The following is a 14,263-nucleotide window of genomic DNA, read 5'->3' on the forward strand; positions in this document are numbered from 1 at the left end:
CTGGGCTAGTGAAAGGGATATGTTACACCTTCCTGCTGAGATTACCAGACTGAATCCAAATGTCTGTGTGTAAGCAGGCTGCCAAATCCAAGTGTACTGATAGACCCAGTGTATTTCATAGTGGCTTGTGTCTGTGTCTCAGGAAAGGAACATTTAAATGCAGCACTAAGAGAGAAAGCTGCTTGCAATGGTGTCATTAAAAGCCAAAAACCAAAGCATCTTATTCTCTTTCTTGTTGTCCATAATTGCAGTGAGGGAGTGAATTTCTGCTCTTGCTTGTATGAGAGAACCTTTGGAAGGAAGATTTAAGTTACCAATCTATGACTAATTTTTCTTTGTCATCCTATGCACATAAACTCCCCCAACATTTTAATGTAGGTGAGTAACATTTTCATATTGAGATAACAGGTATTAGAGAAATTATTCCTTCCTATCAGGTGTATTAATGCAACCTCACTTTCTGCCTGCCTTCCTGTCTCTTTGAAAAAGAGAAGGCAGCATCACACAAGGTGGGGCACCAAAGTTTGTGAGCAAAGTAAGTAGATGGGATTGATTGTTTTGCAACTGTGATAGTATCACTTCATACCCCAGTGAGAAGCTGCAGAGCATCCAAGATCACTGCTTCTGACTCCCATGACTCCAGAGGCGTCCTTTGAGAGGGAGTCCAGCTCTAGTAGGGCTTGAACATACTGTGTCATGCATGAAAGAGATTATGTTTAAAAAATGCAAACCCTGATGTAATTTCTGCTGCATTAGAATTTAGTCCACAGCACGTAAAAAATACTGCAAAACAGAACATAGAAATGACCAAAAAAAAAAAAAAAAAAAAAAACAAAAAAACACCTTGGAGAAGAATTTTGAAGAAAATGAAGCTGTACTTGCAGACTACAGAATACTTCACTGTGTACATGGGTCTTTCACTGCACTTTTTTTTCCCCCTAGATTCCAGGATGTCAGGTTTCTTTAGGAAGAAGAGACTTAATACAGACTGAAAGTACCCCAATGCCTGAACATGTCAGCATAGTTTGGGGGAATCTTCTCTAATAGTTCTTGGCATGTTTTGTTCTCCAGACAACTGAGAGGAAAACCAAGACACATTCCCCTGATCTTAATGTAGATGGGAACATTAACAAACAAAATAACCTCAGTAATATTTTTTAATATTTATAAATAAGCAAAAATCTGCAGTAGTCTTCATATACTGAGTGTCTTTATGAAGGAAAATAATGACTAGTCCTTTGGGATTCACATAAATTACTTGCAGGCTGAGTGTGGTTCCAAGGTTTAAATGTCTGATGAGTGTCCTTGTTGTGGATTTTTTTCTCAAGCAGCTTTTCTGTTTTCTTGAAAGAGATTAGTTCCATGCTTGGATATTTTGTTGGTTGGTTTTTGTGTTGGAACACAGTGCAAACTCTCACATGAGAAATGTAATGAACCACTGGGTAAGACAGTGCATTTTTTCCCCTTCACTGGAATTAATTTTTTTGCCCACATATGTGCACCTGCACCTTTCCTGGAAGATTTCTTTGGACAAAACATACAGAAATCATCACAGCCCCTCTGCCCACCAGCAGCAGTGCAGCTCTGCACAGAGGCCCAAGCAGGAGGCATCTTCAGTATTGTTTATTTCTCATTGCACAAGGCTGGACCCCTTGTCAGCTGGATGTGGTAGAAGGCTAGCTGGCCTCAAGCCTTGCTGTGAGCCCAGGGGGACTCTCCATCACAGCTGCTGTGAGTGTTAACTGCTCAGCAAACAGCTGACCCACTTACATGCACTGTGCCTTCATCTCCCACCAGTTTTCAAAGTATGTGAGGACCTTGACATCCAGGCACTGATCTGGTGTCCAGCTGCTGGAAAGAGGAATTCCTCTTGGGCTGGAGCTACATGGGGGAGGAGATGGCTGGTGCCAGGCTGATCCTCAGGAACAGCATTCATGGCCCAGAGGATGCAATAATTTTGAAAGCAGCTCTTGTCTTTTTTAGCCCCCTATCCAGGAAAGCCCAGGAGGCCATTGCTGTGTCCTCCTTGCAGGGAAAGGAGGACTGTGAGGCCTTGCCACACTTCTTAGTAATTTGCTGGGCTTTGGTGGGAGCTGACACGGTAGGGACCACAGCCAGCTCCAAATTATCCTTCACCTCATTGTCAGAAGGCAGAGAAGAAAACTTGAAGCTTGTTTTTACAAAATCACTCAGGGACAGTACCCCGTAATTTAGAAGTACACTGTTGTTTCAGGTTATATGATGCAACATTGTTCTGGTCTCAAAGCAGCTTAAAGCCTTTGGATGGATTTGCTCCATTCTCATAAAGGTTTATTATTTACAATGAATGGAAACAGACTTGCAGGATTAATTTACAATGTATTTCCACTAATGCTTGTTGCTTATTTCACTGAAATAATTCAGAGCCAGAGCAGGTTGGGTTTTTTTTTGCCTTGTCGTGAGATAACAGAAAGATGTTTTTATTTAACTTAAGCTTTAGCTGAGGTATTACTGCACTCCTGTTGAGGTTTTGTTTGGAGCCTATCAGGGATATAACTGATGAGAAGGGTAATGACTGCAGCACAGTGCTGTTGCTAGGAAGGGTGAAATGCTGTAGAGATCCTTCTGGCTTTCATCTAGTGTGGAGAGCACTGTGGGCTGTGCTGCATCATGGTAACTTCAAGTGGCCTGACCCTCAGATAAACCTGAGCAAAACCAGCCATGGTCGTTTACTTCTTGCCCTCTTCCTGCCATACATTTGTCTTTCAAATATAGTACCTACTTCTCTCCAGCTTGAGAGACTTATTGGGCATCAGCAGAAAGCAAAATTCATCCTCTCATCTTGTCCATTTAGCCAGTTGGCTGCACATTAAAGTTGTTTGGCCCCTCATTTCTGTCATGTTTTCTTAACCCTTTGCTTGGGTGCCTGGGGAGTCTTTCACGCTCCCAGTGACATCAACATCCCCTTACAAATTCACACTGTTGAGAGAGGATCCATGCCCTCATTCAGGGACTATTTTCCCACTGACCAAAAAAAAAAAAAAAATTCCAGGAAGCCCAAGTGGGATTTTGTACCTGTGGAAAAAGTAGAAGCCTTAAAAAATTTCCATAAATGCCCCTCCTTCATGGGCATTCTTTGCATTTTGGAGGGAGAAGGGAGAGCTGGAAGAAATATGGGAATTCTTTTCAGTAAAGACTTTGTCCTGCATCAGAGGCATTCTTGTCCACGTCCCAAAAAAGGCTCATTTAAATGCTAGGGTGCAGCATATACAGTGAACTGCAGGGCATGATTGGTTTATCTTACTTCATAAAGTATCTTTCTCCTTATAGGCCACAGAGAAAGAACAGGAGTTTGCTGCTGCAAGTGCAAAACAGCTGGAATATCAGCAGCTAGAGGACGACAAGCTCTCTCAAAAATCTTCATCTAGCAAACTTTCCAAGTCTCCTCTAAAGATTGTCAAGAAACCGAAAAATATGCAATGCAAAGTGACGCTCCTGGATGGATCAGAATATGCCTGCGAAGTAGAGGTAAATGGCTTTTTGTCATCTTTTTTCTTCATCCTGACAGGAGGTAATAGTGAAAATTGTATTTCTAATTTAAGAAAAAGGATGAATGGCATGATATTTTGCCATTGCCAAGCACAGAGACACTTTCATTGCTTTGTCTGGAGGTTGTTGAAGGCGCACAGATTTGAGCTAGGTGAGGGATTGTGAGCACTCCCTGAAACTCTGGGTTAATTTTCTGTTGGCAAATAACACATGAATGCAGAAAACAAAGTAGGGGCAACAAAGCCCATAAATAAAGAAGGATTTTGATCTCAGCGGGCTTTTCTTTTCCTTTGCTTTACTGAGTTGAGTCTTCCATTGAGTCATTGTCTACACATTAATTCTGACAATTGTGGGATTACTGCGGGTATGAGAGACACCCTGGGCAAGCGGGGAAAATGCCAAGCACAAATACCAGTGAGGATGGAGAGTTTTGTGTGCTTTTCCATGATATCTGTGAATCATAACTGTGTCTGAATGTTACTGGCAAAAAGATGCTGTGATTCTTCTGTAAGGAACCTTGCCTTCCCTGCTGGGACTCTGACAGGAGCCTACTATTGGGAGGGATGGTCTTCGCCATCACTTAAAAGCCAGTCTTTGCCTGTGGGCAGACCCAGCCTAAGAGGATGCCTTCAGCTCCAGAAGGCCCCAGAAAACAAAAAGTGAGCACATTTAGCATCAAAGAGTAAGTGTGAGAAAATGCAGCATCTTAGGTTGGACCCTTTCTCCCTTCAGTCATTGTCATGAAGGTGATTGTTGGGCAATGGACCAGCCTGCCCTGTTTTAGGTCAGGAGATCATACCCACATGACAAGGCTGAACCTGACCAAGCAGAGGAGGGATGTGTCCTGAAGGGCTGGGCTAAGTCATCTCTGGGTAACTGTGGGGTTCCATAGAGAGGAAAAGCCATGTGGGAAGAACAGGAGAGTATTAAATGCAGAGATTAAATAGTCTGCAGGCTTGAAAGGGAAATCCACAGGAGCGTGGAGAAGGAGAAAGGGCAGAGAAAAGGAATACCTGATTGGGAGCCAAATCATGGCATCTTTACAATCACATTGTGCCCAGCCCATTTGTCCTTCAGCTGCTCTCATTTGAGGTGCTTTGGAAAGTGGCAAATGAGGAAAAGCCTTATTTATTTTTAATTAACCCTGGCATTACAGTTTGGATCAAGTGTTGAGATGCTAGGAGTGAGCTGCAAACAGAAACTGGTATTTTACTACTCTTACAGCAAATTAGCTGTCCATTAATGGTTGCGTGTCTTGTAATGTCACTGACCAAGTCCCATGTTGTCCAAGTCCCTTCAGTTTAGGACTAGACATCTGAATACATCTTTTGTGACTATTAAATGGTCATTTCTTGACCTGCAGTCTCAGATTTGTCACTCAGGGATAGTGTGGGAGCCATTAAGCTAGAGGAATGACTCATATTGGCTTTGATGGAAAGAGTCAACTCATTTCAGCTTTTGCCACTTGCTCGTAAAATGTGAGTCACTTTTTGGAATACAATCAAGCAAATCTTACCAAATAATATTTCTGTGTAAATCTTGTCTAGAAGGCTGAGCTTTATCAGAATCTAAGATGCAGCAGAAAGGGAGATCTGTTATGTTAGATTTCAACTTGCACAAAAAAAAGTTGTGAAAAATACTTTTATAGGAAGTTTCACTCTTTCACTAAACTTGAGTTCTCTAAAGTGTCAAAATGCTGGCATATGGAAGCCATCATGTTTTATTGCTTGTCAGATTTCTCTGCTTTGCAAGTTCTGAATAGCTCTTGAATAATGTCCAATATAAGTTTTGTATGATTTTTTTCTACTTACATTGCCTGAAATATTTTCAAGTTGTATTGACTGTCATCAGTAATCATTTTATCTGCTTCTAAGATGATCAGACTTCCCAGGCAGAATGTAATATTGATGAGAATAGAGCTCCTAAAAGGAAGAATTTTCAAATGACAAAGCTGTAAGGCTATGATGATGAGCAGACCATGGGGTGCATTGAAACAAAGTTAGGAGGAACAAATATTTCAGGGAACAAGTGCAGCTGGAGTGGTGCATAAATTTACATACCTTAAACAGCATGATTCAGATTTTGCATCCTTTCTAGGCAAAATTAGGCAGTAATAATAATTGCTGATAATAATAATACTGATAATACTAGGCAGTATTATTGGTATATTGTATGTATTGAAGATAAAACTGCAGGTGCCTCTCTGGCACAGCCCACTCTAGCCCATGGGAATTCTTGGTAGATCCAAAGGAAGTCTACTTCCTATGTGCATACAATTCACCTACAGCAAAAGGATGCTGAGTCCAGCCAAGACAAATGATGTGACTTCCATTGTGCTTTTTCTCCACAAGAGTAAAAGGGTGTTCACAAAGGGAGTAAGTAGGGCAGGGAAACTAAGGGTCTGTCTCAGGAAATTATGTAGGAGGCTGAAGGTGAAGTTCTACAGAAGTTTGCAGAAGTTCTGCATCAGTTACACAGAAACTCAATGCTGCAGCATGAGAAACAATCTGTCATATTTCAGAAAAATGTTATCATATTTTAAGGAGCACCTTCAAGTGAACTCACTGTATCAGTTTTAATTGGGGAGTACATGCACAAGCATACATACATGTATATATATTCTTCTCTGTCAGCAGCACACAAAACCATGCAGTTTTCACAGGATCACAGAATATTATGTGTTGGAAGGGACAAACAAGTATCATTAAGTCCAGCTCTTAAGTGAATGGACAATACATAGTTTGACCCTACCACCTTGGTGTTGGTGTTATTATGACCATGCTGTAAGCAAGTGAGCTAATCCCAGTTCTTTCATATATATATATATATATATATATATATGTAATATAAAGTATACTATGGCACCAAAGAAATTATGGAGGTCAGTAAATTCCCCTATGTCTAATTCTTTAAAAGAAAAGAGAGAGGGACAGACAACATGGCAATCAGATATTTAATACTTCCATTGCTTGTTCAGCCCACATAACTGCATTTTTCAGAGTGGACCAAAGTAGGGATGTGACAGTTTTTAGATGTGAGTCAGAAATATCTTGTCTGTGTTGTTCTTTCTTTCTGCTTCCTGTGTATCATGCTTCTACCTACTTAATGCTGCAAAGCAATGTAATCTAGAAGGACCAGAAACTAAGAAACCTAATTTTGAGCTAGAATAATAGCTCTGTCAGTGAATCTTGATTTGGATGCCAGCCAGGTATTTATCTCTCTAGAATTGCATTCCCTAGTCTGGGAGTTGGGGATCATTATAGAATCCATCAGTTACTCTATAAAGTGCTTTGCAAATGACAGATGCTTTTTCTGTATGTTAAATATTAATGTAATTTAAAGGAGCTTATTGCTCTCCAGTAGAGCGCAACCTGCAGCTTATCAATTATGTGTTCATCCCCTTAATGACCTGGCAGCCAACGTGGCACGTACTCACAGATTGAGACACTTCTGAGGCAAGTTTGGTTAATCCATTATGTCCTTGCTGTCCTTTGTTTCAGAAGCCCCTCTTTCTTATTCCATATTTAATGCTGAGCATCTTCACTGTCTGCTGCTATATCTTTCAATCTCTCTCACATTCAGTGCTTTGCATTTGTGACAGTGGGAGCTTTTCATGTTGTATGTGATGTATGAGGGAAAGTATAGTGGAGCTAACTTCAAAGCTGAGGTTAACAGGGGGTCATCTAATGTAGTCTCCATTCAGCGAAAGGATCTTAAGCAAATACCAGGTAAAAGCTTTCCCTTGAGCCCTGCAGTGTTATTGCCTGTGTGCTTGATCCATCCTGACCCAGAAAGTCTTTCATGCAGTAACACATTACAAGCCAAAACCAGGGTAAGGAGGTAACCCAACCTGTTCATTCATCCTCCTCCAAAACCATAAACCACCAGTGTTACCGTCTGTACCCTTGCTGTTGCTCTTGTCTGGAAGCCTGCAGATGGTAGTGGCAGCCTTATCTCAGAGGGAAGGGTTTCCTTTCCAAGGTAGGATGGCCTCCTAATGGTGCTTCCCCTCCCCAGGGAAAGCTGTTGGCTTTTGGAGAAGAGTTATTTCTACACTGACATGCTCCCCAGTACTCTGTCAAGAAAAACAGCCTCAGGGCAGCTGTTCTTCTCCCATGTAATGTGTGTTTCTCCCATGTAATGAAGAACCTGGAAATTTCTGAGGGGTGCTGGATCACAGGGGTCAATGCAGTCCATTCAGAGGGACATGGTGCTGGTTTCCACCTAGATGTCCACCCTGCTGGCAGTGGTTCTCCTTGGGTTGTTCATTGTGCTCTTCCAGCCAACATCAGGCTCAGAAATGTTGATTGTCAAATTGCCCAAGGCCAGAGCTGAAGCCAAAACTGTGATTCAAAGTGGTAGTGGAAGATTTCTCTTTTAAGCAAGCTATACCTAGCATTTGTTGGTTTGAAGAGCTAAGGAGAAAGCAAGATCCAAGAGGGCAAATCCATTTCAGATAACCTTAAAAAAGGCAATGAACACACTAGTTCAAGTTTTACCTGAGATTCAAGAAAACAAGCAAAAATAACTTATTTCTGGGTTTCTTCAGTTTTAAGTCAGAGTTTTCAAATGCTGTAGTACAATCATGTTTTATTTCCTTTCTTGTCCATATCTGCCTCATCTCAGTTTTCTGTTGTCTAGACCACTGCATTTTAATTAAAAGATGCAAGTGGAACAAGCTGTCATTCTCTCTGTTACACATAGCCTAATTTAAAGTGCCTTCCTAAAACAAGTTGGAATTTGTCTTTGTTTCTGCTCTAAATATATACATGCTGTCACTCACAATGTGAGGGCAGAAAGCTGTAACATAATCTGTCTAAATAAATGGTAAAATAATTAGATTTAATTTTGAAAGGCTCAGCTGTCTGAGGCCATTGGTAATTTATACTCTTTCGTCATTCCTGTACCACTCAGACTTTCTTATCATGCAGGCCACCAGTGAATGAAAACAAATGTTTCCATGGCAGCCTGTCTGTGGCATCTCTGCAGCCCTACATCAAACAGCAAGTTGACGTAGGATCCAGATAAGCTGCACAGCACATGGAGAAAAAACATCTCACAAAGTATTACTGTTAACCCCCTACTGTGTGAGTGGGGGTCAGCTGAGGTAGGAAGGGACTGGTAAAGTGATAAAAACACTGGTAAGTGTTTTCAAACTCCAGCTTTCTCAGCCATGCTGCCACAGCAACCTGGGCAGTGGTTCAGTGTCCCATGCTGTAACCAGTTACACCTTTGTAGTAACCTCTGGTGACTTCTTCCCTGGTGGAGACCCCACTACCTTAATGGGTTTCCCCACATCCTCAGTGACATCAGAGTAGCATGCTTGAGTTGAAATAGCAGGAAGTTTTCAGGCATTTGAAAGCAGGATTCATAACATGGACCAAAGCAGACTGGAGTGAACTGATCCTTTCCTTTCTGCCCTACACAAGTGTGAGTGAATAATCCTTTTTGAAGACAAAATGGACATGATATAAATGGATTCTCTAATAGCTGAAGGATTTCTCATTTTCCTGTTAAAAAGTGAGAATACAAGATGCTTCCTTAAAAAATAAGTAATTGAAAAATGTCTTAGGACAGGCTTGAAGAGTTGAGAACAAGCAGAATTATTTCTGCACTGCCACCTCTGCCATCAATGAAAGAGACCAGTGGCTGCCTGTGCTGCTTTTCCTGACCTGTAAGACTCCCCCTGGAGGAAAAATACTCCTTTTCTGTATGATGGAGGGGGAATGCATGGCCCTGTGGTCCCCCTCCCCTCACAGTGTCCAAGCTAACCCTTCCCCGGGAGTCTCCGTGTGTGGACCTGCAAGCCGCTCTTGCACGGGCAGTTTAATAACATCTAATTTCTTCCCCTTTTTGAGGTAATTTTTAAGGTCAGGAAGGAAACTTTGTAATAAGATGCACTCTGCATTCTGAAGGATACAGTTTCGGCTACCCCCTGCACATTTTAATTGTATAATGGATTCCACACAGTCTCTTGCAAGTGGCTTTACATGTGAAACTGATTACTGAATGCAAGAGGGACTTTTATTAATAAGTCTTTTCCTTTTGACCTACTCATTGCTTACATTTCACTTAACTTAATATGAAGACCTTTGTTTTGGGTTTTGCTCCTTCCCCAGGATATGTTTCAGTAAAAGTGACTGGGCTGAGAGGCATCATTGCTTTTGCATAGCATGTTTTCTGTGCCCAGACCCTTTAATTAGGGCTGACTTGGATTAGCCAGGGGATTCACTTAAGATCTATGTTACCTGACACATGTCAGTAGGAGTCTGAGTATTGCCTGAATATGTTTCAGCTGAATAAAGTGAATATACAGTTCTTCTGACTTGCTTTTTTCAAATACTGCTTTTTATGAGTTCAGATGCTTCAATTTAAGAAGCACAATGATCTAGAAATCAGCACCAATGTTATCCAGTTCATAATGATGAACTGTGAGAAAGGGTTTTTTCCTTCTGTTTGGTAATTAAAACAAAAATTAAAATGTTTGGGCTCCCGTTTAGTCATTATGATTATTGTTTCTATTCTTATTTCACTGCAGCTAAAGAAATCTAAATCAAAACAAGTCAGGTTGTGCTAAGCCTTTTGGAAATGGCCCAAGGCTGAGGGAGTGGGGCTGGAGCATTTCTGCCTTGCCAGGGGAGTCTGAGGTCCCCCACAGCTTCCTGTGACTGGGGATGTCTGGGCTGAATGGTGTTCAGGGAGAAGGTCTCTCACAACCTTGGTAGGGACACACCTAATGATTAGACAGACATTTTCTCCAGTTAATACACAAGCATTTTGGAGACTGAATCAGGAAGCAGGAATTAAAACTAAGTCACTCCTTTAGATGTACCAAGTGAACAGCAGGTGGGACCTTAAATTACACATTTTGGCACAGCAGAGGACATGATCACAGTCAAATGCCAGAAGCTTAGAAGATTTTTTTACACATTTTCTCCATATCTACATTTTCTACATCTAGTCCTCTTAACTATTGCCTTTTGTTAATAGTTTCTGAAAATTATTTGTGCTGTGAAATGTTGAGTTTATCAGGTAAAAATACTCATTTTGATACCTTGGATACCAGACATTTTTCATAATATTGAAAACTATTGTAAGGGGTTCACCTACATTGATAAATACTTTCAGCTGCTTGAAACTGCATAGATTTTGGGAATAAATTATTAGCTGAAAACTTCCTACTGAAATTTTACCTCTGTTTTCCCTCTGGTTGGGGAACGAGTTGGACACAAGCCAGGCAACAGGAGGTGGTTCTTCATTTTGCAAAGATTTTCAAAAACTGGGTTTGGTCATGCACACTCAAACTGAGTTATTGCACAGTTCATTGCTGGTTAATCTGTTTGCTAGAGCCCAGGAGAGAGGGATCTTCCACCTGCCTTTCACCCCAGACTGATAGAGGTCTGCTGGCTCCAGGAGTCCTATCCTTATCACTATCCTTGCTGATGGCCTCACCAGGGTAAGACTGCATCAGTCCCTTCATGGGTGTCTTCTTCAGGCTTATTGCCTGGGGTGGTCTTTGCCCCAGAGAGCCTCCAGGTTCTTGCCAGAGTGCCCTGTGCAGCCAGCACCCAACCTCTGCATGTAATTTTAATGAGTGCTGGAATGCAAATCAAAAAGAGTGGATGAAAAGAGTAGCTTTGTCTTTTCCAAATGTTCACTCACACCCTTCTGCTGTTTCTGTACAATATGTTCATTCCCCCCTCTACCTCATGCCCAACCAACACAGAAGTTGCTGATTTTCATGTCATTGCCCAGTTACACTCCTGCCAGGCCTCCATGTATTTTGTCTGTTCCTGTGTTACTGAAGTGCCTGTTGCTTGTTCCAGTCCCAAGCAAGCTAAATTAATCATTAACTCTGTTTCTAGTTGCTTCGATTTATAGGTGCTGTCCCCACTTTTACACTGTGTTGCCATTTCCAGACCCATCCTCTAAATATATTAGCATATCGAAGAAAATCTTAATGCCTCATAAAGGTGATTTTTTTTTTTCCAGCTGAGCCTTATGCACTGGGCTGCTTTTATGCTTTCTTATTCTTGTCTGTTGATACAGTGAGCAGAATATCATAGACAGGACTGAGTGGTGAAATATCTGCTTGCAAAAAAAAGTGTTGATAGGCAGCAAGGTCTGTCTCTCATAGTTTATCTCACTCTGGCAGAAATGGTTTTGATCTGAAGTCAATAAAGCTTGGATATAGCTTGAGAACAGGATATGTTAGTTTTCACAAAAACTCCAGCATTGATGGCTCAATACCATCTAAGGTACCCCAGATCTAAAAGCCTGATCATCCTGCTCCCTCTTCTGCCTCAAGAGCATCTTTCTCTGCATGTATTCTTTTTTTCTTTTTTTTTTATTATTTTTTTTTTCTAGGCTGGCAATGTAGGTCAAAGAGAGCTCTGTGGCTTTTAAATTCATATGGCAAGATTATTCTGTAAATCGGACTATGTTGACAGTAGAGCTATTTTCAGCTGAAAATAAACAAACTGTTTATGGTTGTTTTTTTGTTGATATATGCCAAGGACTATTTATATTTCAGGTAGTGATTGGTTCCCCTTACTGTGTTGGTACTCAACTTGTGCAGAGTTAGCTAGCATGTGAGATGAGGAGAGATGAGTGTTTGCTGAGTTTGTCCAAGGTATAGGTAGAATAAGAAAAATATTTATAGCTGTCAATGGAAAGCTTTAGCTGCTGTAGTGAGTCCCAAGAGACCCACATGAGTTACTTCAGAGTGTCTTGAGGAGATGGTAGGGCAATCAGGAGGCATTAAGCCAATGGATCAGCTGCATGTCTAGCTAAAATCCAAGCTCATACAATCTGTGCTCTCAAGAAAGCTGAGTGAGGGGGTTACTTTCTCTGCTGAAAACCCTTCATAAATGGAATACTGTTTATTATTTTATGTCATGATTTAACAAATATATGAAGCTAATAAATGTGCTGAGAACAGAACTTCTAATTGAGAAATTGTGTCCACTGTTTTTATGTTAATTTATTGGAGGGTAGTGCATATAAGCTGGTAGCAGACCTCAGTTTATACATTATGCTGTTGATGCACTTGAGATGCATTTGATAATCATATTTGACAAGTATTTCTGTAGCCATTGTGTGAGTGCAGACATAGCTCTCACTCTTCCACATATAAAAACATTAAAAATAAAGTGTTTATTTTTTATTGAGTGCCCCCAGCACGGTTACATTGCCATGAACTGAGTTCATTTTTCCCAAGGATGCAAACTGTGCAGAGCACCCATCAGTACACTTAGAGCTTGGGTGGTGCCAGTGCTGGTGTGATCTGTGCTGCTGATGTAGAAAGCAAAAACCCTAATTTGGTTTGGTGCCAGAATCAGGACTAGGTCACCAATCTTCTTACTGGGATTTAGCAGTCCTCTGGGTTTTTTTAGATTAGTGCTGGCTGTTTAGGATTGTGAGCTCAAATGGCATTAAAGAAGGTTGCCCTGATAAAAACTGTGTCATATTATACAATGTCATTGACATTTGCTGCAGGTATGTGACTGTAGCATAGGCAGTGCTACGTATTTATCTGTTTATCTAAATGCTTGTTTAGCAGTTGACAGAAAAGGTTATTTTCAGGAATGGTAATACATTTCAATATGGCGAATTGCAATAAATATCAATAAGATGCTGAATTATAGTACTACCATAATGGAGGGGAAAAGAAATTAATCAGTCATCACTGTATGTTAAACACTTTCTCATCTACTCTGTTTCCTTATGTGGCATTCATTTATATGTGCAGAGCAGTATAAGATAGTGTTCTAAATTAAAAGACAGAGACAGATATGCAAAATGTTATTGCAAGTTTTATTTCGAACTATTAGTCTATATATGTCACTTACTGGGATGTTTTATGAAGGCTCATACATAAAGAAGTTAATAAAGAAATAGAACAGTTGGAGAGCTTATATTGATATGCAGCTTTCAGGAAAAGCATTTCTGTACATGAAGCAGCTTCAAAATGGAAAAAAAAAGTCTTTTTAATATAGCTTTTATTCAGCAAAATCTTTCTGAAATTGTCTAATTCTTAGTTCTCTCCACTTTTGGCTAAATATTCTATTCACTAGATATTATCTGGAATTATGACTTGGGACATTTGCAAATACCACTGAACTATGGAAAACATTTGAGAACCAGAAAATGAATGTATTTTGCTTTTGAACATTTCTTTTCTTGGAGTGTGTCCTTTTTCCCTTTGCATCCTGAAAGGCTGGCATAAATGTCTTGTTTAATATCTCCTATATTGGCCAGCTGCATGCAAACTGCATAAGAGTGTTCTGTCTATTCTAGGGATATATTTATGAACATTTATTATTAATGACTGATTGCATGTTATATTTTGAACAATTGTGTCTCTGCCTCATCCAGGGCAGGGCTGCAAAGATCCTCAGAGGGCTAGAGCACCTCTCCTGTAAAGACAGGACTGAGAGGGCTGGGGTGGTTCAGCCTGGAAAAGGATCCAGGGAAACCTTATTGTGGCCTTCCAGTAGTTAAAAGGGGCTTACAGAAAAGAGGGAAAGAGACATTTTACTCAGACAGATAGTGATGGGATAAAGGGGAACTCTTTTAAACTAAAAGAGGGAATATTTAGATTGAATGTTAGAAGGAAATTCTTTACTGAGAGGGCGCCCAGAGTAGTTGTGGATGCCCCATCCCTGAAAGTGTTCAAGGCCAGGTTGGATGGCATCAACCTGGTTTAGTGGAAGGTGTCCCTGCTTACAGCAGG

At 40.7% G+C, this 14,263-nt stretch overlaps 1 protein-coding gene across 29 annotated transcripts in view; it reads left to right on the forward strand.

Annotated features, from left to right (window-relative positions):
* The window catches only part of EPB41L3 (erythrocyte membrane protein band 4.1 like 3), a 138,502-nt gene that overhangs the window by 77,139 nt on the left and 47,100 nt on the right, over positions 1-14,263 (forward strand). For all 29 annotated transcript variants that reach the window (XM_079300714.1, XM_079300713.1, XM_079300725.1 and 26 more), the window contains exon 3: positions 3,310-3,507. In XM_079300714.1, coding sequence (XP_079156840.1) covers positions 3,454-3,507 — 54 coding nt within the window. In that variant the 5' untranslated portion in view covers positions 3,310-3,453. The remainder of the gene's footprint in view (positions 1-3,309; positions 3,508-14,263) is intronic.

Source organism: Erithacus rubecula, assembly GCF_903797595.1.
Source record: "Erithacus rubecula genome assembly, chromosome: 3".
Taxonomy (NCBI): Eukaryota; Metazoa; Chordata; class Aves; order Passeriformes; family Muscicapidae; genus Erithacus; species Erithacus rubecula.